Source organism: Zalophus californianus, chromosome 5, assembly GCF_009762305.2.
Source record: "Zalophus californianus isolate mZalCal1 chromosome 5, mZalCal1.pri.v2, whole genome shotgun sequence".
NCBI classification, from domain to species: domain Eukaryota; kingdom Metazoa; phylum Chordata; class Mammalia; order Carnivora; family Otariidae; genus Zalophus; species Zalophus californianus.
Window position 1 is genome coordinate 49,931,048 of NC_045599.1, and position 25,441 is coordinate 49,956,488.

The 25,441-nt window shown below is 34.7% G+C and overlaps 1 protein-coding gene across 1 annotated transcript in view; it reads left to right on the top strand.

Moving 5' to 3' along the window:
- The window catches only part of ERBIN (erbb2 interacting protein), an 83,782-nt gene that overhangs the window by 48,637 nt on the left and 9,704 nt on the right, over positions 1–25,441 (top strand). The window contains 8 exon segments of the mRNA XM_027606744.2: positions 2,147–2,246; positions 8,898–9,019; positions 9,948–10,121; positions 11,038–11,223; positions 14,702–14,816; positions 16,997–17,180; positions 19,376–20,921; positions 25,030–25,173. Coding sequence (XP_027462545.2) covers positions 2,147–2,246; positions 8,898–9,019; positions 9,948–10,121; positions 11,038–11,223; positions 14,702–14,816; positions 16,997–17,180; positions 19,376–20,921; positions 25,030–25,173 — 2,571 coding nt within the window.

Sequence of the window (25,441 nt, forward strand, 5' to 3'; positions counted from 1 at the left end):
TGACCACTGTATACCTGGTGCCTGTCATAGTACTTTCGCATATAAAGGGCAAATATAAGTAAATATTTGTTGAATGAATGATTTTAGATTTCAAAGGATGAATATTTATTGGCTATATTGTGGGAATTATGGCAAGGGAGTAGAATGAATATCTGAAATGAAATAGGAATAGAGTGGTGCCTGGCTGGCTCAGTCAGAAGAGCATGAGACTCTTGATCTCAGGGTCGTGAGTTCAAGCCTCATGTTGGGTGTAGAGATTACTAAAAAAATAAAATTTTAAAAAAGAAATAGGAACAGAGGTCACTAGCGTTAGTGTTTTAGGGAATGGAGAGGCTTGGTAAATAGTTCTCAATTTCTTTTTTTGTCTTTGTACTTCATATATAACAGATGATTAATTTTCTTAAAACATCTTCATTGAAATACGATTCACATACCATACAGTTCATCCATTTTAAAGTGTACAATTGAAGCTTTTAATGTATTTATAGAATTGTGCAGTTATTACCACAGTTAATTTTAGAACCATTTCAGGGGCTGTTTGTTTGTTTGTTTGTTTGTTTTAAAGATTTTATTTATTTGAGAGAGAGAGAGAGCACAAGCGGGGCAGTGGCAGAGGAGAGGGAGAAGCAGACTCCTTGCTGAGCAAGGAGCCTCCCCATCTGCTAAGACATCAGTGGCTTAAGAGAATGACCATGTCATTTACATTTTATATCTGTTGAGTTATCCATGACTGTGGAAAGATTTGTCATAAAAGAATCAAGAATAGATGGATACTACCAGAGGTCAGTGGATATTAGGAAAGGAGATAGAAAGGCAGAAGCAGAGTTCAGAATGGTAGAGGCACAATTGAATATCCCTCAAAAGAACAGGTATTTATCGGGCGCCTGGGTGGTTCAGTCGGTTAAGTGTCTGTCTTCTGCTCAGGTCATGATCCCATGCTCTTGGGATCAGGGCCTGCATCCGGCTTCCTGCTCAGTGGGGAGCTTGTTTCTCCCTCTCCCTCTGCCTGCCACTCCCCTTGCTTGTGTTCTCTCTGTCAAGTAAGTAAATAAAATCTTAAAAAAGAAAAAAAAAGAACAGGCGTTTATACTTGGAGGGATAAGAGTGATTAAGAGTGATGATCTCACAGCATTTATAAGCTCTGAATCTACCACCTAACCCTTTATGAGCTATGGGAAATAAGCACCCCAGTATATTAAGGGGAGCACTGTCTTTGGGGAAAGAATAGATCTACCATTTCTGTTATCTGAAGAGGTCGAGGAAAGTTTTCAGTGAAGATGTTTGAGATGCAGGGCAGTTTGTTTACCACGGAAAAATTGAGTGTGGAGGAAATGTTTGAATGGGAGTAAGATTATAGGATGGAATTAAATAGTTGCAAAGTTTTCACAAAAGTCTAAAGATTTAATTGTGCTAGGGTGGCAGGTGAGGGAGAGATTGGGTAGTTCCCTCTCTGTTTGGAGTTGACCAAGGCTTGGATTGGTAAGATTTTAGGTTAATAGCCTGGCAAAAGTTATTAGTTAAATTAAGAATAAATTGAAAACACTTTATAACCAGTTAGGAAAGAAGGCTTAAGAAAAAATGAGGTCTAAAATAACAGGGTTTATAGTTTCACCACTGAGTTACTTATGGTACCATTGATGGAGACAGAAGAGAGAAGCAGGTTACAACTTAATATTTGTTTTAAGTACTCTGTTTTCAGCTAGAATTAATCTGCAGATAACTAGACTAAACCTTCTAAACCATTTCTATAAAAGCCTCTTCCCAAAGGGGAACGATAACATAAAGGGAGCACAATAATGTAAAATGGAAAGGCTTGTTTTATAGCTTTATGAAGTCACTGTGATAAGTAATTATTGGACTGTGGTATACTTGGTATGTGAGATGTTTTTAAATTGTATTAATAACATAGTAAAATAAAATTAAAATAATTAGTGATAATTGCAATACAGTATGAGTTTTGTTTTATACTAAAAACTAAATGTTTTTTTTAAGATTCTTAAAAGGTTTCAAATCAGTGCTTAAAAGTTTTTTATGTATATATAAGCTTACTTTTGTAATCTACACATTGGTACTTTATAGAAAGAATTGCTGGCTATGTATTTGCTTTAGGAATATTGAAAATTAAACATTTATTTTCTTTCCCTAGTCCAAACCCCTGATACCTCTTCAAAAAGAGACTGATTCAGAGACCCAGAAAATGGTGCTTACTAACTACATGTTCCCTCAGCAGCCAAGGACTGAGGATGGTAGGAACTTAAGAATTTCTTTTCTTTTAAAAATTCAAATAACTAACAAATCACAGCATAGGTGTGAAGTTAATTTTAAGTCTTACAGACTTTTTTTTATGTTATGTTAATCACCATACATTACATCATTAGTTTCTGATGTAGTGTTCCATGATTCATTGTGTGCGTATAACACCCAGTGCTCCATTCAGTACGTGCCCTCTTTAATACCCATCACCAGGCTAACCCATCCCCCCACCCCCCTCCCCCTAGAACCCTCAGTTTGTTTCTCAGAGTCCATAGTAGATGTAGTGTATATATACAATGGAATATTATGCAGCCATCAAAAAACCCGAAATCTTGCCATTTGCAACAACGTGGATGGAATAGAGGGTATTATGCTAAGCGAAATAAGTCAGACTTGTGTTAGATAACACATGATCTCACTGATATGAGGACGTCTCATAAACTTTTATTAGCTTAAAGGGAATTTGGAGAATTAGTCAATAAATTTCTGAAAATGAGAAAGTAAGTCAGTATCTCGGGGTTATAGATAGTTGAAGTTAGAGGTACATGTAGACCATATACTTCCTAAAGTGATTCCTTGAAATTAAACAGTCAACTTCATCTGTAATAGGTCTCTCTGTTCTTTAGCTAAATGTTAGGAATGCAGCATGTCAAGTGTTAATGTAATTATGACTGTTGAACCAGGAAATATTTTATTCACTTTTGTTGTAGTAATACTACCCTTGGACCTACATACTAGATAAGGATAATTTGTAGAATTCTGAGTAAAAGGTTATTTCCAAGTTCTTATGTTTTGCCTAGAAAGGGGAATATATACACTTTACTATTGGCCACACATGTTTTTCAGCAGTTTTGGTATGAAAGCCTTTTAGACTAAAGAGCAAATTATCTTTAATACATGTTATTATGTGTTCTGTGTGTAATGTATATTTTATGTTACACCTAAAAATACAATTTTTATGTGGATATTTTTCTGAAACCAGTGAAAATCTTTATGGCCCAGTTATTTATAAATTAAATCTTTTTTTTTTTAAGATTTTATTTATTTGACAGAGAGAGACACAGAGAGGGAACACAAGCAGGGGGAGTGGGAGAGGGAGAAGCAGGCTTCCCGCGGAGCAGGGAGCCCGATGTGGGGCTCCATCCTAGGACCCTGGGACCATGACCCGAGTCGAAGTCAGATGCTTAGCGACTGAGCCACCCAGGTGCTCCTAAATTAACTCTTAATACATAAAAATACTGCAGAAAAAAATCTAACTTAATCATTAATCTTAATTTATAAAATATACCACAAGCAAGTTAAATAAATTCTTGAGCTTCAGTCTCCTTATCTTGGAATAATGATTCCAAGATTCCAGGGTTTTTGTACCCTGCAAAACAGATGAGAAGCACTGAATGTAAAGTGCTTAGCACAATGATAGAATCAACTTGGCTGTTACTATTTTTACATTGTTTTGGCAGGTTTAGCAAATAGTTTTGAAATACTTAAATAGATTAAAAACTAAAATCATTTAATTTCTTTTCCATTATTGGTGATAGAGAACTCATTTATCTTTGCTAATTATTTCTTATTCTTTGCAAGAAGGAATAAAAGACTTACTTTGATAAGTTATCGTTTCATGGGAATTATTTAATGAGATTTATTTGGGTGAAGCAAAACTATTTAGCTTTTGAATTGAATTAAAAGTTAAGACTTGTGAGAAGTCAGATGTGAATAGCCTCTTTCATTGGGGATCTGTAATTAATGCTTAGAGAATAGGTTTGTAAGCATGATCCCTCTTTCATATATTTAAATCAACCCCCAATTTCCATATTTAGCAATATAGTTTGGAAATGTATTCATAACAAAATGTAGTATACTTCATTTTAGATAATGTTGAAGTATTGTTTTATGCAAGTACTCTATATGTGCATTAGAAGTTAAGAAGTTCAGGGGCACCTGGCTGGCTCATTCAGTAGAGCATGTGACTCTTGATCTCAGGGTCATGAATTCAAGCCCCTCATTGGGCGTAGAGATTACCAAGAAAAAAAAAGAAAATTCAGAAGTTCAAAATAGATATACCAACAATGCCTTAGGCCCCTATTTGTGCTTTGTGGGGAATTATAATGAATGTTTGGATACATCAGTAGGTGTTTTTTTCCTTGTTCGCCATAGTCACTGGGACTTAACGTCTCAATTTTCCACTTCATCTCTGAAGGTGATTTTAATAGTATTACAGTCAGCTACATAATATACTCAAGTAGTTGTTCTTTTATGTGGGAAGATAGAATGCTAATACTTAAAATATTTGTGAGGAAATGAATGAAAGTGTAGAGAAAAGACTTTAATGTCTTGTTGCATGGGTTAGAAATTATTTAAGTAAAGAACCATTTAATAAATATTATAGGCTTCGAAGACCATACTTTCCTGTTGCAGCTACTTGATGCAGCTTGTTTCATGCAAAAACAGTCACAGACAGTATGTAAACAAATGAGCATAGGTGTGTTCTAATAAAATTTTATTTATGGGCAGAGATTTAGATTTCATGTAATTTTCATGTGTCATGAAATAATTTTTTATGTTTTGGGTTCTTTGCCCCAACATTTAAAAATTTTAAAACCATTCTTAGGTTGTAAGCTATACAAAAACAGGAAGTGGGCCAGATTTAATAGCTTTGTGTCCCTGTCCTAAAGAGTAGAAAAGGCATATTGGGAAAATTCGTTCTTATTCTCATTTTGCTGCTTTTATTTCAGAAAAATAATAAAAACTGGTAATTATTAGAAATCCAATACAGATCTCATTCTGAAGGAAGATTCTCAAACAAAATTACTTTTTCCCTTGTGATGGAACCAAAGTCTCCAAAGGACATACTTAATTTTTGATATTTTTATTATATTTATGTGTTATTAGTGCTTTGTCTACCTGCTTTTGTTACTGCCATATAGAAGCTTCAGAATGTTATTTTCCTTTCATTTTAACTAACACTAAAATAACCAAACATGATTCCAACAATGAATAAAACTAGGCAAAGGCATATATGTATTTTTTATTTGAGTAATGAACTAAACTGTTGTGTTTTGGCTTTTTTTTTTTAAGATTTTATTTATGTATTTGAGAGAGTGAGTGAGCACGAGTGGGATGAAGGGCAGAAAGAGAAGCTGAGCAAGGAGCCCAATATGGGGCTCGATCCCTGGACTCCAGGATCATGACCTGAGCCAAAGGCAGATGCTTAACTGACTGAGCCACCCATGTGCCTCTGAACTAAACTGTTAAATACACAATTGTGAGATACCATTGAAGGCCCTTCCAGGAAACAATCAAGATAAATATATTCTCTCATAACACTTTTTGTTCCAATAAGAGTGATTGACACACTGTGGCCCATGGGCCATATCTGTCCTGCTACCTGTTTTTGTGTGGCCCACAAGCTAAGAATAGTTTTTACAGGTGAATATTTACATCAGTTTGATGATAGTACAAAGCAAAATGTTACTCCAACACTAAGAACTTTAGTCTTCTCATTCACTATATAACAAAAAATGGTACTCAATTATTAGTATATTTTAAATTTGTCAGTAATCTTTGGAAATTTGATTTCTCTCATAATACCTACTATAGTATCCTTGATATTGTCTCTTGGTTCCCAAAGCTTAACATATTTATTATCTAACCATTTACAGAAAAAGTTTCGTGACTCCTACTCAGACTGTTCTAATCATGGGTATACTCATGCCTTGATCTCTCTTACTGTCTTCTCATGATTCAGATTTACTTGGCCTCCTATCATTTCTGTCAGTTTAATTTATTCCCTGTTTGTTTCTAAAACAGGGTGTAGTTCAGGTAAGAAATGGATTTGAGATACAAAGAGTAGAAGTAGCGGGGCGCCTGGGTGGCTCAGTCGTTAAGCGTCTGCCTCTGGCTCAGGTCATGATCCCAGCGTCCTGGGATCAAGCCCCACATTAGGCTCCCTGCTCGGCAGGAAGCCTGCTTCTCCTTCTCCCACTCCACCTGCTTGTGTTCCTGCTCTCGCTATCTCTCTCTCTCTCAAATAAATAAATAAAATCTTTAAAAAAAAAAGTAGAAGTAGCAAAATAAAATCTTGCTCCTTTGAATTTTTGGTATGAGAGATGTATTTTAGAGTAGAAGAGTCTTAAAAGGAAAAGTCTGAGATACACTTATAATATGCTGAGTCCTTGGGGCGCCTGATTGGCTCAGTCAGAAGAGCATGTGACCCTTGATCTCAGGGTTGTGAGTTTGAGCCCCACCTTGGGTGTAGAGATTACTTAAAATCTTAAAAAAAAAAAAAAAAAAGCAGCTCACCTTTTAAAGGGGGATAATGATGGATAAATTTGAAAGAGAAGGCATGGTATTTGGGGCCTACATAGGGGAATCAGTGTTGAATGGGAAGTATGCATCCATATAACAATTTGTAGCTGGGGAAAACTGGTTGTTGCAGGGGTCGGGGAGTTATCAGTCTGAGTGTTTTGATTGCATTTCTTTAGTCATTGAAGTCAAAGAGAAAATTTCCTTTAGAGGTCGGGGGAAGGGCCTTTGAAGACAGTGATTTGTAGTGGGAGAAAAGACCGACTAGAAGTAAATAGAAGGATTCCTGGGCAGCACTGAAGATGGAGCAAAGATGAGGGTATGCCATAAATTTTTACTGGTTCTAAACAACAAGGTGATGTCACTTTTCTCTGATAGAAGTTAGCAGTCCAGAGCAAAGAAGGTAGGTGATTGAAGTAGCATGTTATGGGTTTTGTTGGATGGGTATAACCTGAGGAAAAGGGGCAAGAAATGTGAGAGTGGTTAAAATAATATATCATTAAACCTAAGCTGAATAGAAAAGAAAGTAAAACCTAGAGTGGTTTTACAGGAAGAATAAGAAATGAGAGTAAGGAACTCAAAGTGTACTAGCAATAATAATAAGGAAGTGAATGGTTTGAAAGGATGAGTGTAGTGATCAAGGAGGAGGAAAGTTTTACAGAATCTTACGTTTTGAGTTGTGACCATGGTTATGAATCGCATTGGTGAAGTACAGATGAACACTGAAATTGAGAACACTGAGACCTGTGAAATTGTTGTAGAGGGGGGTAATCACACAGTTATCATTCTAAATACTGGCAGGTTTTAGGTGGAGAGAAGGGCTGTTAGGCAAATGCTAGAGTCTCCAGTGAATATGCCAGGGTGATCAGGTCTGGTGGCATCTAAAATGAAGAGAAAGTAGTAGTAGTACTTGATGCCCTGAATCTCAAAAGATGTGAAATTTATACTAAAGGGTAGAAAGTGTAGGCGATCAGAAGTTGACAAGAATTAGAGGCATGGTAAAAGTTACTTCCCTTGGGGTTCTGAAAAAATTCTGGTGTAAGATTGCTTTGGCATGATGTAAAAACTCAAGAGATTTCTCAACTAGGCTGGTGATTGAAATTACTGCTTAAGATGGGAGGGGAATTTTCTGAATCGTGGAAATAGGCTTTGTTGCAAACTGCTTGGCTCTGCTTGCCTTTCCAAGTATACCACAAAAGTCAAAAGGGATTTCTAGGAATTTGAGCCACTTTCCACAAACAGAAACAAACTTTCTAATTCATTAACTATTAATGCCACAAAGTTATTTTAAAAAAAATTCTTGAGCCACATATTGAAAACAAGGAAAAGCTAAAGACAAAAACTCAATTCTCCGTTCATATTTGGTTTTGTGACATTCTTTGTTTGGATATGATATTAAAGAAGGGTAAGAAGCCCACAATAAGGACTAAAAATTAATGATAATTATGCTACTTTTGCCTAAGTATTCACATTGACCACATGTAGGTATTCCAGGAATTTCATTTTTTCTGTTAACTGATTTTGGGTGCTTTTACTCCCTTTTGTTTTGAGCGGGTGTAGTCAGTTTCTTTACAGGGCAGAAAACAGTTGTGACTGTATCTTGTATTGCACGAACTTCAGTATGGTAATACATAATAGTCAAATGGATTAATCTTTAAGCCTTAGATTTTTTTACTTGCCTAATAAGTGAAAAAATGTACAGTTGTTGAATCTTTACCTTCAATATTATATTGCATAGCAGGATATGTAGTGTTGCATTTATATTAGGTTTTCAGTTTTCCTTACATTTTGATACAGAAAATATCTTGCAAGCACTTTATTTACTTAGTAAAGTTATGTATGAAGTATAATGTATAATGCAAAGATGTAATTACAAGGCATCGGAGTAATCTTTTTTAACCAAGTAACTCACTTTGTCTTTATCTCCTCATTCCCCATACATAATGAACAATACTGGAGTTGAGAAGATTATTCTGAATGAAAAAACTTGCATGAAATAATTTAGATATTACCATGTTGTATACGTGCTGCTGAAGGTAGCACTATTACCATGCTGCTTTTTGTGGGGAACTGCACAAAATCACGTATCTCTTAGAGTTGCGATTGTTAGATTCTTTTCAGGAGCCCCTCTGGTAACAAGACAAATTAGCTTTAGAGAAGAAAAGATACGTGATAAATATTGTAAAGAAATATTGGAATTACAGCCTAGTTGTTAATGTAGCATTTAATGCTGCTGGCATTGACTTATCTTAATGTTTGTAACTCAAAATTATGAGAAAGTAATGGTTTTTCATAATTACAGTAAAATACAGATTTTTTGTTTTTTGTTTATTTTTCTCTAGTTATGTTCATATCAGATAATGAAAGTTTTAATCCTTCACTGTGGGAGGAACAGAGGAAACAGCGGGCTCAAGTAGCATTTGATTGTGATGAAGACAAAGATGAAAGGGAGGCACCTCCCAGGGTGAGTCCTGTTCTTCCTTCAGGTTTGAAACAGGTCCACTGATACTTATTTGCTGCTGTTTACCTTACTGTGCCATTTTGGAAGATACAGAGAAATATTGGTTTCATTCCTTGCCCTCAAGGCACTTTAAGTTTTATTGATCCTATACATATGTCATGTGAAAGAATTTGAGAACAGTATAAAACTATGTGATTATAAGCCAAATTTCATAATATAAAAATAAGAGAAAAACACAATTGTTTTTCCTCTTCCCTTTCTTTAATGACTTATTATTTAGATTCTAGGGATCAAGAACTCTTGTTATGAACATGTTATGAAACTGTTGCTGTGACAGAAGTAGTAATAATTCATTTCCAAATTACTCGTGGATATAATTATTTTTCCCTTATATAAACTATATATATATATATATATATATATATATATATATATAAACGATATATATAAATATATATATATAAACGATATATATAAACCTTATATAAAACTCTGGGATTCAGAAATCCCAGAAAATGACAATTAGACTGACTTTGGAAGTATTTGGTTCCTGGCACATAAGACAGTATATAAATGTAGGAATTTTATATGTGTCTGAGTAAATATCTAGCTGGAAAACAACTGTTTGGAAGCCAAGTGATAGTATTGGTAAAATCCATACCATAAATCTTAAAATGGAATACATACAAGTCTGCTAAAAAAAAAAAGCATTCAAAACATTAGTTAAATCTGTAACTGTGAAGTCTTTCATTATTGATAAAACCATACTTTTCTTATGTCTAAAATGCTTTCAGTGGCCTTTCATCTGTGTTTAAAGTTATCCCCAGGAGCCAGATAACAATGCAATTAAGATGGATTATAGATTGAATTTTGAGGTTGATGTTAGCAATATTTATTCATATTTCAAATTTTACTTATTTTATTTCTCTAGGAGGGAAATTTAAAGAGATATCCAACACCATACCCAGATGAGCTTAAGAATATGGTCAAAACTGTTCAAACCATTGTACATAGATTAAAAGATGAAGAGACTTGTGAAGATTCTGGAAAAGATCTGAAACCACATGAAGATCAGCAAGTTGTAAATAATGATGTAGGTGTGAAGGTTAGAAAACTCAATCTAAAAGAATTCACCAAAACTTATTTCAAGCTTTTTAAAAAACTTTAAAATAATAATTGATATAACGGTCCTTTTTGTATACATGATAATGTCCTTCCAAATTTAGGGTGTTGTTCTCAGCCACCTGAAGTAAAAGCTGTAATAATCAGCAAACTCTCTAATTGCTATTATTACACTTCAGTATGGTTACAGACTTTCCATGTTGGCAGGATAGCATCAACATAGGTTTTAAAAAAGCTTGCCTGAACCAAGAATAAGATAAGGAATGTCAGAAAATTCACTATTACGGAAATACTTTTTTTCTCATGATAACATTGATCCACTCTACCCAATTCTAATTTTAAATGTAATTGCTATGACAGACTATTTCCTTGGGATGTTTCAGAAACCCACATAGATCCTTAAAGTGTGTGTTCCTTTAATGGACTTTTTTTCTCCCTATTATATTACAGAAACAGAAGTTTTCTCATGTCACTAGAGTTACTATACATTCCACAATCAGCAGAAAACAGTTCGAGCATGCTGAGCTAAGTGACTCACTCATGAATGCCAGCTTTGCAGCTTAAGAGGTGAAATGTAACCTCAGCTAAATTATAAAGCTTAATGTGGTTCATGAACCTTTGGGGGCCTCCTCCCCAAATGAGCATATATGGCCTAAATATATATATAATATATATACTTTATATATGGGGGCCTCCTGCTCCCCAAGTGAGCATATATGGCTTAATAGATATTTCTACACCCAATGTGGGCTTGAACTCATAATCCTGAGGTCAAGAGTCACACACTCTTCCTACTGAGCCAATCAGGCACCCCTACTTTTAAATTCTAATCTGAACTATAGTACAAAAATAGATACAGAGCTTTAAGGAATATGATTTTTTTCTTTTCTTTTACATAGACTTCAGAAAGTACCACTCCAGTAAGATTCAAAGGTGATGAAAGAGAAAAGTATGTGATAGGAAACTCTTCACAGAAGACCAGTGAATCTGAAGCTGAGATTAGTCCTGGGAGTCTACCAGTGACTACAAATATGAAAGCCTCTGAGAACTTGAAGCATATTGTTAATCATGACGATGTTTTTGAGGTACTGCTTTGTGATTATTCTCTGGAACAGTTCTAACAACTTTTAAGAATTTAGTACTTCATTGTTGCTAACTAAAGATAAAAAGCTAATATCAAAAGCAGAAAGTACGCTAACTCATTTGAGAAATTTCAAGGTATTTGCTATAGTATCACTCATTTATCACTTTAAACTTATACCTGTATTATACTCAAATGTTTACTATGTAAATTAGATTGTGGTGGTTCTATTCTAATTCTTTAAAATACAGCATCTCAATTGTTTAACAATGAAAAGGTTGCCATAGGTATATTTAAATTATTTCACTTATTTAAGCATTTATCATTGATTGTGAAGTATTTTTTTTCTTGAATGTCTGACCCTTTTTTTTTTATTTTCAGTATAGTTAGCATACAGTGTTATATTAGTTTCAGGTGTACAACATAGGGATTCAGCAGTTCTGTACATTACTCAGTGCTCACCAGGAGCACTCTTAATCCCATCATCTATTTTACCCATCCTCCCGCCCTCCTCCCACCATCCTCCCCTCTGGTAACCGTCAGTTTGTTCTCTGTAGTTCAAAGTCTGATTCTTAGTTTGTCTCTTTCTTTGTTCATTTTTTTTTATTTCTTGAATTCCACATATGAGTGAAATCAAAGGGTCTTTTTCTGACTGACTTTTTTCACTTAGCATTATACTCTCTAGAGCCATCCATGTTGTTGCAAATGGCAAGAAACCTCGTGGCTTGTGAATGTACTTTAAGTGGATCACATCATTCAGTACACTTGATATATACTTTGGACCTAACATAACATAGTCTGTGAAAAGGTTATTAGGTTTGTCTGAGTGAACTTAATACTTAATACTCTATTTTGTATGATTTCTTTGTGTAAGGCACTGTGTTTGGAGCTATGGTGGCAGAATAGATATAGGTATATAGGTATAATCAAGGTTAGACAGTGCTGAGTGTATAAGAAAAGTACTAAGTGATAAAAATATTAAGTGCTACATAAATTTAGAAAAGAGATACTTTCTGACTAAGAACAACCAAGGATGCTTTAGGGTGAAGGAGCTGTTTAATTTGTACACTGGAATATTTCATCAAGCAGAAATATGAAAAATAGGAGAACTGAATAAAATATGGAAGGAATAATGATAGCAAAAGAGTGGTGCTTGAGAAATGTAGAAAAGAACATGTTCCATCTCCCTGAGTGTATCAGGGGTGGTAGAATGAAACAGAATTAATAGAGTAGTTTGGCTCCTGATGGTGACGCTTCCAGAAAGCAATGCTAAAAAGTTTGGATTTAGTGTTCTGTAGTCTTTAAGGAGCCACTGAAGGCCTTTTAGCAGAGCAGTACTTGTGATAGAGCTACGTATTGGGATTATCTGGCAACAGCTACTGAATTTTCCTGAATTTGAGGGCTTTTTGAATAATAATACTAGAAAATGTGTACTGGAACTTTGTTTTAAGAATATAAGAGATTTAATATGTAAATATCCCTGACTATAAGGAGTGGAGAAGAGGGAATAGTCACATAACTGTGCTTGAATAGGATGATGATGCCATTAACTGAACTTGGGCATTAAGAGAACAAGCAGCCTTTGAAGGACTAGTTTGTTTTTGAATATGTGGAATTTGAACACTTAACAGGACCATCTGTTAGACATAATAGGTCATTGGAAATGTGTATCTTTAGCTCAGAAGAGAAATGAAAGCTAGATTATAAATCGAAGAATTACCTACATTAAACTTGAAGAAAATGCAATCCAAAGGGAAACAGGAAGGACAAAATAAGAGCTAACTGTAGGAACATTAGTTGACTTGAGCACAGGAGACAGAAAGGTGGGAGGAAATGTAGGAGCCCGTAGCTCCCTGATGCCAGGTGTAGTATAGGAGGAAGTCTGCTCAGCACTTGAAAGTCCTGCACGTATCAAAATTAAGACAGAACATTTGCCCTTCCTTCTCCTGTTCTCTCATTCTTTGCGCATCCATTCTGTCATTAGGTCCTGTTCATTCCAAAATTTCTGTCAGATTCTTTTTTTCTTTAGGACTGTTAGGATAGCCAGATCCCTTTCTGCTGGTCTCTTTCTCTTCCCGTACATTCTTAATATCAGAGTTACCATTTTGAAAGATAATCTGATGTGAGCTCCTGGCTTGGCAACTTCCAATAGTGACCAACGCATACTCGAGTCCATACTCAGAGCATAACCTTTCCCTCTTCAATCCAGTCTTACTTTTCTGTCTCCTGACAGTTCTCTGAGCTCCAGCTCCATGGAGTTGACATGCTTTGCATACCTTCTCTTATTTCCATGCTTTCATCTGTGCAGAATGTCATTCCTCTCTTATCTCACCCCTCACTTCTCTTCCTTCCCTCTTTACTTTCTCTTCCTATTCTAATTAGAAGTGTCTTTCCATTGTAGTACAGTCCTGAACAGGGTTTGGCTAACTGTGGCCTGTGGCCCGTATCTGGCTCACTGCCTGTCATTGTATGACTTGCAAGCTAAGAACAGCTTTTACATTATTAAGTATTGAATACAAATCAAAGGAAGAAGACTATTTCATGACATGTGAACAATTAGATGAAATTCAATTTTCCTGGTACACAGCCACAGGTGTTTGTTCACATGTTGTCTGTGGCTACTTGTGTGCCACAATGGCTGAGTTGGGTAGTTGAAACAGACTGAAGGCCCTTCTTACTGAAATAGTTTTCTGCCCCTGGTCCATATCTTTATTATGTCGCTTAGGAGTTACTGGAAGTCAGTACTTCTAACAGAACAATGTTTAAGACTTTTTATTTTCATCATATTATTTACTTATTTTCATCATTAGGAATAATAATTTAACCTGCAAAAGTTCTGTTTTTTTTATACAATATTTGCAGTATTAAAATATTTCTATAAATAGTTGTTTGCTACCAGGTCCTTTTGTTCACTACCCCCTTTCACTTAATAGCACTCAATGGCAGATAATCTGGGACTTTTGTCAAATATTAGAGAAAAATTGATGAAGAATAATAAAAAATTCTGTCTTCAAATTGGTTAAAAATTGCCATTAACTCATTTTAATGGAAGAACACCTCAGTCCTGACTCCTTGCAACTTGATAATCTTGGAGGGAATAAATATGAGAATTAGGAAGAGATTTTTGGTTGGAACACTTCTAAACTGAGTTTTTCAAAGACAGAGATTGTGTTTTATTCATTTTTGTTTCTCTAGCACTTGGCATAGTACCAGGCACATATTAATCATTAATACACTTGGATTAAGGCCCACCATGGAATATTATCCCATAGCCACTTTGACATATTGTTAGTAATTGCCATAGTTTTATTGCCCTATCTTGAAAAACTTAAATCACATAGTAGTTTTAGTTACTATTACCATAAAAATGTTTTACATCCATGTTCTAAATATTCTTTCTCTTTGAAGTTCTTATGACTTAATATCTATTCATTTAAAGAAACCAAAATTTATTTAAATACTTTCTTTTTTCTTTAAATTAGGAATCTGAAGAACTTTCTTCTGATGAAGAGATGAAAATGGCAGAGATGCGACCACCATTAATTGAAAGCTCTATTAACCAGCCAAAAGTGGTAGCTCTTAGTAATAACAAAAAAGGTTAGATGTTGAAAGCACTAGGAATAGAAATGGGCTGAATTTATCAAATTCATAAATTTTTTTGAAATAAATTTCATTAAATGTGATTATGTTGTTTAAAACACTTTTTCAAAAAACAATTTTTAAAATATGCCTTTCTAAAAGGTCTATTCCTTAACCCTCTTGTTTTTAAAGAAGAATCTTATTATGTATTTTCTCTTCCCTCATGCAAGGTTATGTATAAGGGTGTGGGCTTTGTAGGCAGACAAGCTTGCATTGTGATTCTGTTTCTGCTGCTTTTTTGCTGGGTAATCCTTGAGCTACTTAATTTTATGCATATGAACTTAACCTACCTTGACATACATTGAGGCTAATGAAGGAATTTGTGAGTATCAGATGTGCTAGATTATTCAGTGTACTCAGATCTAGCTTGTTATTTTATCTGTTCTGGAACTCTTTTTAAACCATCCTCACACCCCAGCCATTTTTTTTTTCATGTACTAGAATCTCAGACTCTTCTTAGAAATGAAACGGAACTTGAAGGGATATCTATCCTTTCCTTTCATCCTTCCTTCACTCCTCCCCCCTAGTGCTTGAACATGTCTATATTATCTCTACCAAATATTCATCCAGTCTTTGCCTTTATGGCATTAATGAAACTTAATGTCAAGGTGGCTCTTAGATAATTTGAATTTCATAATAATAGTGGTAGTGATATTTGTGTACTTACTAGTTGCTGCTTACCATACTAAATATTTTACATGTCACTATCTGTCACAAGGAGGTGGAAGAAGAGGAATAATATCTAGGAAAGAACTTAACCTACCATCTTTCTTAACAGTATTTTAAAAATTAAGACTCCAGCACCCAAATACCTTAAAGTTGAATATAGAAAGCCCCATGTACTATTATTGTCAACAATCTAGACTACTTGAACTGTGCTCCTAAGATATTTGGAACAGAAAAAAATATCTTTAATTCATATAATCTCCTGTGACTGTTTCTATATCTATGATTTGGATAGAATTGCACTAAATACAGTCTTGAGGGTTGTAAAGATATTAAGTTATTATCTTTTTTCATTTTGTTTTTAAGTAAGCTCTTTGCCCAGCTTGGGGCTTGAACTCATGACCCTGAGATCAAGAGTTACATGCCCCACCGACTTAGCTAGCCAGGTGCCCTAAGTTATTGTTTTATCATTACTTTTTTAAAAAATAATACTTTTTAATAGTACCGCCTATAATGGAATATGAATATTGTCTCTCTGTTTATATAAAAAACAAAAGCCATCTCCTATATTGATCATTTTTCTTTTCTTTTTCTTTTTTTAAAGATTTTATTTGTTTATTTGACAGAGACACAGCGAGAGAGGAAACACAAGCAGGGGGATTGGGAGAGAGAGAAGCAGGCTTCCCACAGAGCAGGGAGCCCAATGCAGGGCTCTATCCCAGGACCCTGGGATCATGACCTGAGCCTAAGGCAGACGCTTAACGATTAAGCCACCCAGGCACCCCTACTGATCATTTTTCATATGCAGTTCTTTGAAATGGTTTAAAAATAGCAAAAGAGAGCTCACCTTCTGAAACTTCTTGATTTGTTTTTTTTTGATTGACAGTATTGCTCATTTTTATTTTCAGAATAGATGAAAACAACTCCATACTTGTATGAAATAATTTCTTCCCCAGATAAATTTACAAATCTAGGCTGTGAACTGTACTGTTTATTCTTCATTATTATGACTTTTTAAAGTCATGAATGAGGGGGCACATGGCTGACCCAATTGTTAGAGCATGTGACTCTTGATCTTTTTGTTGTGAGTTCAAGCCCCACATTGGGTGTAGAGCCTACTGAAAAAGATATTGTGAATGAGTGGAAGAGCCATATTCACTAAAACTAATTGATGGCCTTAGAAAAACACTGTATAATACAATCTTGTCAGTAGTTAAAACTAAATCAAATTCTAGATAATCTTAACATAGATCATATTTGTCAAAAAACTTAAAGGTATCACAAGTTTTAAATTACTTAATCTTTGTGTGTATTAGGACTGCATTTTCAGAAGTGCCTTTGTTTATCTTCTAATCCATAGAATTCTTTATATAGTGAACCTGGACAACATAAATGTCATTTGTCATCACTGCAAGGTATTAAACGCAAATCTTTAGTGACTTTCTCAACGGCTTAAGTTTTTTTTGTTTCAGATGATACAAAGGATACAGATTCTTTATCAGATGAAGTTATACACAATAGCAATCAGAATAATAGCAACTGTTCTTCTCCATCTCGGATGTCTGATTCAGTTTCTCTTAATACTGATAGTAGTCAAGATACCTCACTCTGCTCTCCAGTGAAACAAACTCATATTGGTATTAATTCCCAAATCAGGTTTGTGAACATTTTAACAGAATAATTTATTTGTACAATAGAGATAATAAGGCAAATAAATATGTCTGACTAAAACAAAGCTGATTTCACAAATTAATATAGAAGTAGTTCAGGTAGTATGTGATTTCTTCCCCATTTTATTACTACTTATTTAGGTTTGCTACATTTCCATTATATTAGTTTTTTAAGTGGGGAAGAAAAGGAGCATCTGGGTGGCTCAATTGGAAGAGCATGTGACTCTTGATTTCAAGGTCATGGGTTTGAGCCTCACATGGGGTTAGAGATTACTAAAAGATAAACTTTAAAAAAATTAGGAAAGAAAGGATTCAAAGTATTCTAATTCTCTTCATTAAAAAGTTGGACATTATAACAGTATTTTTAGATATTGCAACATAAACAGCTTGTTTGGAGTAATTCAAATTGAAATGGGTGTTTTTTAGATACTCGTGTTTGGAGGGTGCCATTAAAGGGCATTCAGTACCTTTAACTACTTCTGTATCTTTGAATTAGACTTAAATTTGTAGGTCAGACTCTCTAAACAAGACTTAATTCCTACAGGCTAAAATTAGCTGAAGTTTAAAATAACTTAAAACAACTGTTATTTGGGCTTTCAAAATACTTGGCTATGAAAATAAGATGTATTGTTTTACCTTTATGTTACTGTATCAGCTAGGTGCTTATTAGAAAGATTTGGGTTACTACTGAACCCAAAGCTTACTGTATGGCGATTATTGACTACTTTTTAGAGTAAAATGGTTCTTAAAATCCAGGCACAGCTAAGTCAAATTTTGTTTCTATTGATTTATATTGTTGTAAAAGGAAGATGAATTTTATGTCACAAAATGAGTTTAGCTATTATGTACTTGTAAGTATGATTAATTATATCTGTTCTTTGAAATTGAGGCTAAGACCTAGTGTGGTAATATAATAATTTTTATAACCTCTTAGATGTTAAGATAATGATTAATTTCGTGAATAATAAAATGTACCGATATTTTGTTGAGTAGTATTTTATAAATCATGTTTTTTGTGTAATGAAATAAAGGCTATCAAAGGGATATTCCACACCTTTGTTGTATTTTTTTTTTTTTGAAGATTTTATTTATTTATTTGACAAAGATAGAGAATACAAGTAGGCAGAGCAGTAGGCAGAGGGAGAGGGAGAAGCAGACTCCCTGTTGAGCAGGGAGCCCAATGCGGGGCTCGATCCCAGGACCCTGGGATCATGACCTGAGCCAAAGGCAGCCGCTTAACCGACTGAGCCACCCAGGTGCCCCGCTTTGTTGTATTTCTAATAATGAATGTAGTCTGTTACCTAATGGGAAGATCAATACTAAGGAATATTTGTTAAACATACTTGAATATTTATACGAGAGGGCACAAATATGTTTTCATATTTGTGTGAAATACAAATAGGTTTATTTATTTCCACCAAGCAGAAGTAAAATGTTTTCTGTATTTTTGAAATAGCACATTTATAAATATTTGCCAAATACAATGGAATAACTTAGAAGAGTTTAGTTTTGCTTTTGATCTTCAGATTTTTTTCAGTGCTGCATTGTTTATTTTATTTTTTAAATCACCATACAATAAAATTTACTTTTTGTTGAGTTCGTTTTTTTTTTAGTATACCTACTTTCTTTACATTTTTTGTAGACCTTTGAGTAATTGTTTAATTCTTAGCTTTTTACAATTTCCTTACTTATATATTTGGGAATCTAATAATAACTACTTAGTTAATATGACTGACTTTAATAATGTAAGGTTTCATAATTATTTGTGAAAATGTTCTGTGCTCTTTGCTCAACTATTTAAGTTACTGGCTTTCCATGTGTCCGTCCATCTTTCAGTCATTTCATCTTCTAGCACATTCATGAAAAGGTGCTTAAAAAAGTCCATTTTTCTTCACTATTTACCTCTGTTAAACTATATTCTGACAAAGTGATTGGTGATATTGATGAAAATTAACCTTGATTATCTATGAATTTTAATGTTTTACTTGCCTTCATTTAATATAAATATTTATTACAGTAATATTTTAATATTACTCCTTGCTAGTAAATGACTTTCATCTTTGACTCCCATCAGCTTTTTTAACTTTGTGTACCTACACATTAACCAGTTAGTTATTAATGTTTCTTATTACTAAGAAACTGAACTTTATGATGTTTATGATAAAATTATCTTTGTTTTAGGCAAGAAGATGAAAATTTTAACAGCCTTTTACAAAATGGAGATATTTTAAATCATTCAACGGAAGAAAAATTCCAGGTTCATGATAAAAAAGATTTTAACTTACCTGAATATGATTTGAATATTGAAGAGCAATTGGTTCTTATTGAGAAAGGTGTTGACTCAACAGCCACATCTGATGAATCTCACAAATTAGACCATATCAATATGAATCTTAATAAACTTGTAACTAATGATACATTTCAACCAGAGATAGTGGAAAGATCAAAGACACAGGATATAGTGCTTGGAATGGACTTTTTAAGCATTAATGCTAAAGGAGAAGCTGAGCCCTTGGAAAATGGAAATAAGTATCCTAATCTAGAATGTGTAAATAAGGTAAATGGACATTCTGAGGAAACTCCACAGTCTCCTAGGAGGACTGAACCACATGACACTGATTCTTCTGTTGATATGGGTATTTCCAAAAGCACTGAAGATCTCTCTCCTCAGAGAAGTGGGCCAATTGGATCTGTTGTGAAATCTCATAGTATAACTAATATGGAGACTGGAGGGTTAAAAATCTATGACATTCTTAGTGATAATGGACCCCAGCAGCCAAGTGCAACAATTAAAGTAACATCTACTGTTGATGGAAAAAATATTGTCAGGAGCAAGTCTGCTACACTTTTGTATGATCAACCATTGCAAGTATTTACTGGTTCTTCTTCATCTTCTGATTTAATATCAGGTACAAAGGCAATTTTCAAGTTTGATTCAAATCATAATCCTGAAGAGCCAAATATAATAAGAGGCCCTACAGTAAGTGGCCCACAATCTACGCCTCAGATATATGGTCCTCCACAATATAACATCCAGTACAGTAGCAGTGCTGCTGTCAAGGACACTCTGTGGCATACCAAACAGAATCCCCAAATAGATCATGTCAGTTTTCCTCCTCAGCGGCTTCCTAGATCCGAGAGCACAGAAAGTCACAGTTATGCGAAACATTCTGCCAATATGAATTTCTCTAACCATAACAATGTTCGAGCTAATACTGGATACCATTTACATCAGAGACCTGGCCCAGGAAGACATGGGGAAATGTGGGCCATCTCACCAAATGACCGACTCATTCCTGGAGCAACTCGAACTACGATTCAGCGACAAAGTAGTGTGTCCTCTACAGCTTCGGTAAATCTTGGTGAATCAGGTCCCACGAGGCGGGCCCAGATTCCTGAAGGAGATTATCTATCGTACAGAGAGTTACATTCAGTGGGAAGAACTCCATTGATGTCGGGATCACAGAGACCTCTTTCTGCACGAACATATAGCATCGATGGTCCAAATGCATCAAGGCCTCAGAGTGCTCGACCCTCCATTAGTGAAATACCAGAGAGAACTATGTCTGTTAGTGATTTTAATTATTCACGGACTAGTCCTTCAAAGAGACCAAATGCAAGGGTTGGTTCTGAGCATTCTTTATTAGATCCTCCAGGAAAAAGTAAAGTTCCTCATGATTGGCGAGAACAAGTACTACGACACATCGAGGCCAAAAAGTTAGAAAAGGTAATTAAATATGAATTTTTCATTTTCCTGCCTGTGAATTTATTTTTCTTAAGAATATTTGGTATTCTTTGTTTCTTAAGGTGAAACAAGATACTCTGAATTACTGAATATATACTTAAATTTGAGGAGTTTTTTCTTGGTATGTAAAACAGAGTTCAAGTTTAGACTTAGCCAGACTCAGAATAACTGAGATTGTAGGATATGCTTCTTTTCTGTCTCTTACTCTCCAGTGTTTTCTAATGAGCTGAAGCTCGTTTCATATGTTTATGTGTATATCTTTTTTAGATTGTGCCATACATACTGTAATACATGCATAAATGTGTACCTCTGTTTAGCATTTTCTGACTTGCTCTCATCTAATAATTATTGGTTATGTAAGTATGTTTACAAAAATAGCAGTTTTACTATATAATTAGCAGAATAACAAGAAATATATCATAGGGCGCCTGGGTGGCTCAGTTGGTTAACCGACTGCCTTCGGCTCAGGTCATGATCCTGGAGTCCCAGGATCGAGTCCTGCATCGGGCTCCCTGCTCAGCAGGGAGTCTGCTTCTCCCTCTGCCCCTCCCCCCCTCATGTGCGCTCTCTCTCTCTCTCTCTCTCTCTCTCTCTCTCACATTCTCTCTCTCAAATAAATAAAATCTTTAAAAAATATATCATAAATGTAAATATTTTATCTAAGATTTTTTTCCCAATGTTATAAAACTAACACTGTCACTGACACAGATGGCTTCTGGCATGGCATTTACTCTTGACCTTTCTGAACTGCATTTCTGACCTACCTGAACTCAGGTCTGTGGCTCTAATGAAGTTTGGAAATCATTGGTAAAACAACTTAAGATCATGTTCAGTTTATAACTTAATGTGTAAAGGTCAGTTTTTTGAAAGGAGTTAAAATTTTTAAAAATTATCATGTACAACTGATAAATTAGTGTCACGGTTCTGTGGCTCAAGTGTATAAAGCACGTTCTTTAAGATTTAGCTTCCTGTCTCTCAGTGGGTTTTACCCAAGAATTTTCTTATCTTTGTTCATTAAATATATATTTTTAAAAACAGCTAAATGTATACAACCTCAGTCATTTAAAATATTTCCTTAGGTCCGATTTTTCAAAAATGAATGCCTAAAATATGATTGGTACCATATATCAATTCACATTGAACCTCGGCCTATAATTGTTAGCTCTTTTGAATACTATCACCTTTAAATAGCTGAGCATCTAATGGCCTTAGGCAACCTCATTCTCATCCATTTTGTCTCAGCTGTAGCTATACGTATTGTTGAGGCTCTTTGAGCTTGTGTGCTTTTTCTAAGGAACTTGGAAATTTCTTAAGCAGAGGAGTACCATAACTGTTTTATAAATAAACTCCTGGAGATACTATGGAACTAGAACGAGGAAGGGCTATAGTTTTTTGGGGTTTTTTTTGTTTTGTTTTGGGTTTTTTTGAGGAGGAGGAGGAAGAGGCTGTATTTAAGTTGATTGAGTTACGAGGGTCTCTAGTGGTCCAGAAAATAAAAGAAATGTACTGATGGAAGTGAGACAAAGGCAAGAATTCAAGAGACAGTTTTGAAACAGACTCTAGAATAGTTTACTTGTGATTGGAATATTCCTGTAATAAGTCTTTGAGGAAAAGGAATTAAGCTAGAGTGGTGCCTTGAGTAACTGGTTGTTGGGAATGCCAACATAGAGAATGAAGAGCAGATTTGGATGAAGAGATGAGTTTGGTTATCATATTCTGTGTAGTTGACATCTCAGGTGGTTGTTCTCCCATTACTTTCCTGTCTGATGGAGATGTACCTAGACTTGAGTAAATAGGAAGCAAGTAGCAGCTACCCCATTGTTCATTGTACCTCTCTGCTTTATATATTTAGAAATTGGCCATTCAGTTACTTCAAGAGTGCATGACAGTAGCTTCCCAGTTATGCCCAGTGGTAATTGAGAGGTGAGGAATAGGCCAGTGAAACTAAGAAATTAGCCTTGTGAGGACACAGAGCAACATGACTTAGACTACAAACTTGAAAGCATTGGTTAAAAATGGTGGAGGGTGATGGAAAATCTGTTTGCTCCTCTGCAATTCATTCTTTTCCTCCCCCAAACATAATTCTTAAGGCCTGGTAGACATTTGAAAATATTTCACAATGCCTTACCCACCTCTAGAGGTAAGTCCCCAAATCAAAAGTTGCTACTTTGCCCAGCTTAGTTGCTTAGCATTAATACAAAAATAGTAAGTTATTGCAGCTTATTTGGTTTTTAAACCTTCTATTAATAATCCCTCCTTCCCTACCTGCAACAAACTGTACCTGGAACCCAAACATATAAATAGATCTCACCTCTTGCTTTTCAAGGCTTATTTAATTAAACTAACAATTCTGGTAAGAAGCACTCAACTAGAATATCATTAACATAACATGATAATATCCACATTCAGTTGCTACAATACAACTGTTAGCATGTAATGAACAGCGGTGCCCAGGACATATTCCTTAATTGAGCTCTGCACAAATGTGTTGTGTTGTGACAGCGTGCAGTTTTATATAGATGTCTATGCACAGGCCTGAATTAAAAACCGCACCTGTTCTGAGCTTTAGCCTTCTTAGTGACATATTTACAAAAACTTTATATATGTTCAAAGACGACAGAAAAAGCTTTGTTCCAGGATCTACATATAATTAAAAAGGATCATTTGGACCACTCAAGTTAAGAACATGTTAAAACTATGTGTAACACATCAGTGTGTGTTGTTTATGTTTCTGTCAATGTGTGATTGTGTGTATAGTTTATTTTTACATTATAATCAAATGTTCATGGAACCTCTGAATTGTCTCTGCCAAATCCCAATTGTTTGTGAAATGGTCTGGGAAAGTATAGGCATGGCCTGTTAAGTTTAGCTTTTTCTTTAGTCATTACTTTGGAATCCACAAAAAAACTAAAAGTATACATTGTAATTTTATAGATCCCTTTCATTCTGGAATGACACATTAAGATTTCTTGGTATTAGAGATCAACTTCATAATTTGGAGAAGGCATATATATTCCCTAGGAATAATACAGAAATGCTTGTTATGACATTTCTATATTTCTTGATAACAAGCCATGCTCAAAATGTGGTTGCTCTCAGTTTGACCATAAGACCCTCAATATTCAGGGACATGACAAGAAGCATCCACATAAAAGAAAAGCATGTAACAGCTCTGGGAATTAATAAGCAGAAACAACAAAAATCAGGCATTGTGTTTATTGAGGTACATTTTTCAGGCAGCTCTGGGATTAGTGATAAGAGATTCATCAGTGTAACATTCCGTCAGTGGTTCTTCAAGTTTAAGCAGCAAATGCCACTACTAACTCCTAAAATATAATCTTAACTATCTGTCTATTTGAATTGGAGAATTTTTTTTACAAGTACATTGCCTAACTTTTTTCTCCTGGTAACTGTAGAGCAGTGGAAGCCTTTTAAGTGTTATATCCTAAAACTTCATGTATATGTTAACTTTTTTTTAATGTAATACATGTTTCTAAATGTAGAAGGTGATTTTTTTTAGAAATTACAGTGGCCAAGAGCTAGGTGTGTTTTGCAGATTTATTTTGTGCTATGTATGTATGTTTAAACTCTCCATTTATTTAATAATAATATAGAATTGATTTCTATAAAATGAAGCAGACTCTAGAAATCCATTTTGATTTAGAAATAACTGGTTGTTGGTAAAATTTATCTTTATACAGGAATTAGCTTGCGTTCCATATATAACTACATATGTACACATACATCTAGGGATGGCATCAGTTCCTCTTTTCTGACGAACTTCTAATGAGATGTATTAGGAGTAAAGGAAATGATAGCATTATAAAAGCCACTGTATGTTTGTACTTTCTTCTTTAGTGTTTAAACATGTGAATGGTTGGATTTACATGTACTTTATGTGTATATGTGTATGTTGTCATGTAAATATATGGTAAATAGTGCCAATCTCTTGCAATGGCACTGAAAATTTGATGCATGATATTCCTGCGTGGTATTGGGGTTACTTATAAATACGTCTTTGTACATAACATGTCTTGTGAATTTTGCATGCTACACTAATATCTGTTAAATCTATCCCCTCTTTATTCAGAGCATGCTGTCAAGGTCCTTTAATTCCAATTTTACTGCTGTAAGCAACTTTCAGTATGGCAGCTCTAGGGATCTGCATGGCAGCCAAGGCAGCCTTGCCTTGAGTGTTGCAGACGGAAGAGGTTCTGGTGGGCACATTTTTCGAGTGAGTACCTGCAGTAGACGAGTACTTTTAGTACACAGAAGAAGAAAAAAAAATACATTTTAATGTTTTCACATTTCTAGAAAATAAGTTTTTATGGTGGGTCAGATATCTTGATTACCTTCTAGTTCTTCCATAGTTCTAAAGTTTAGTTCTAAAACTCCCTGCAAAGTTGATTTAGTATTTATCTCTTAAGTTTCTTTAGTTATAAGCTAAGGATGTAGTATATTCTTGTTTATGTAAATAGGGATGAGCAATTGAAATAACTGAG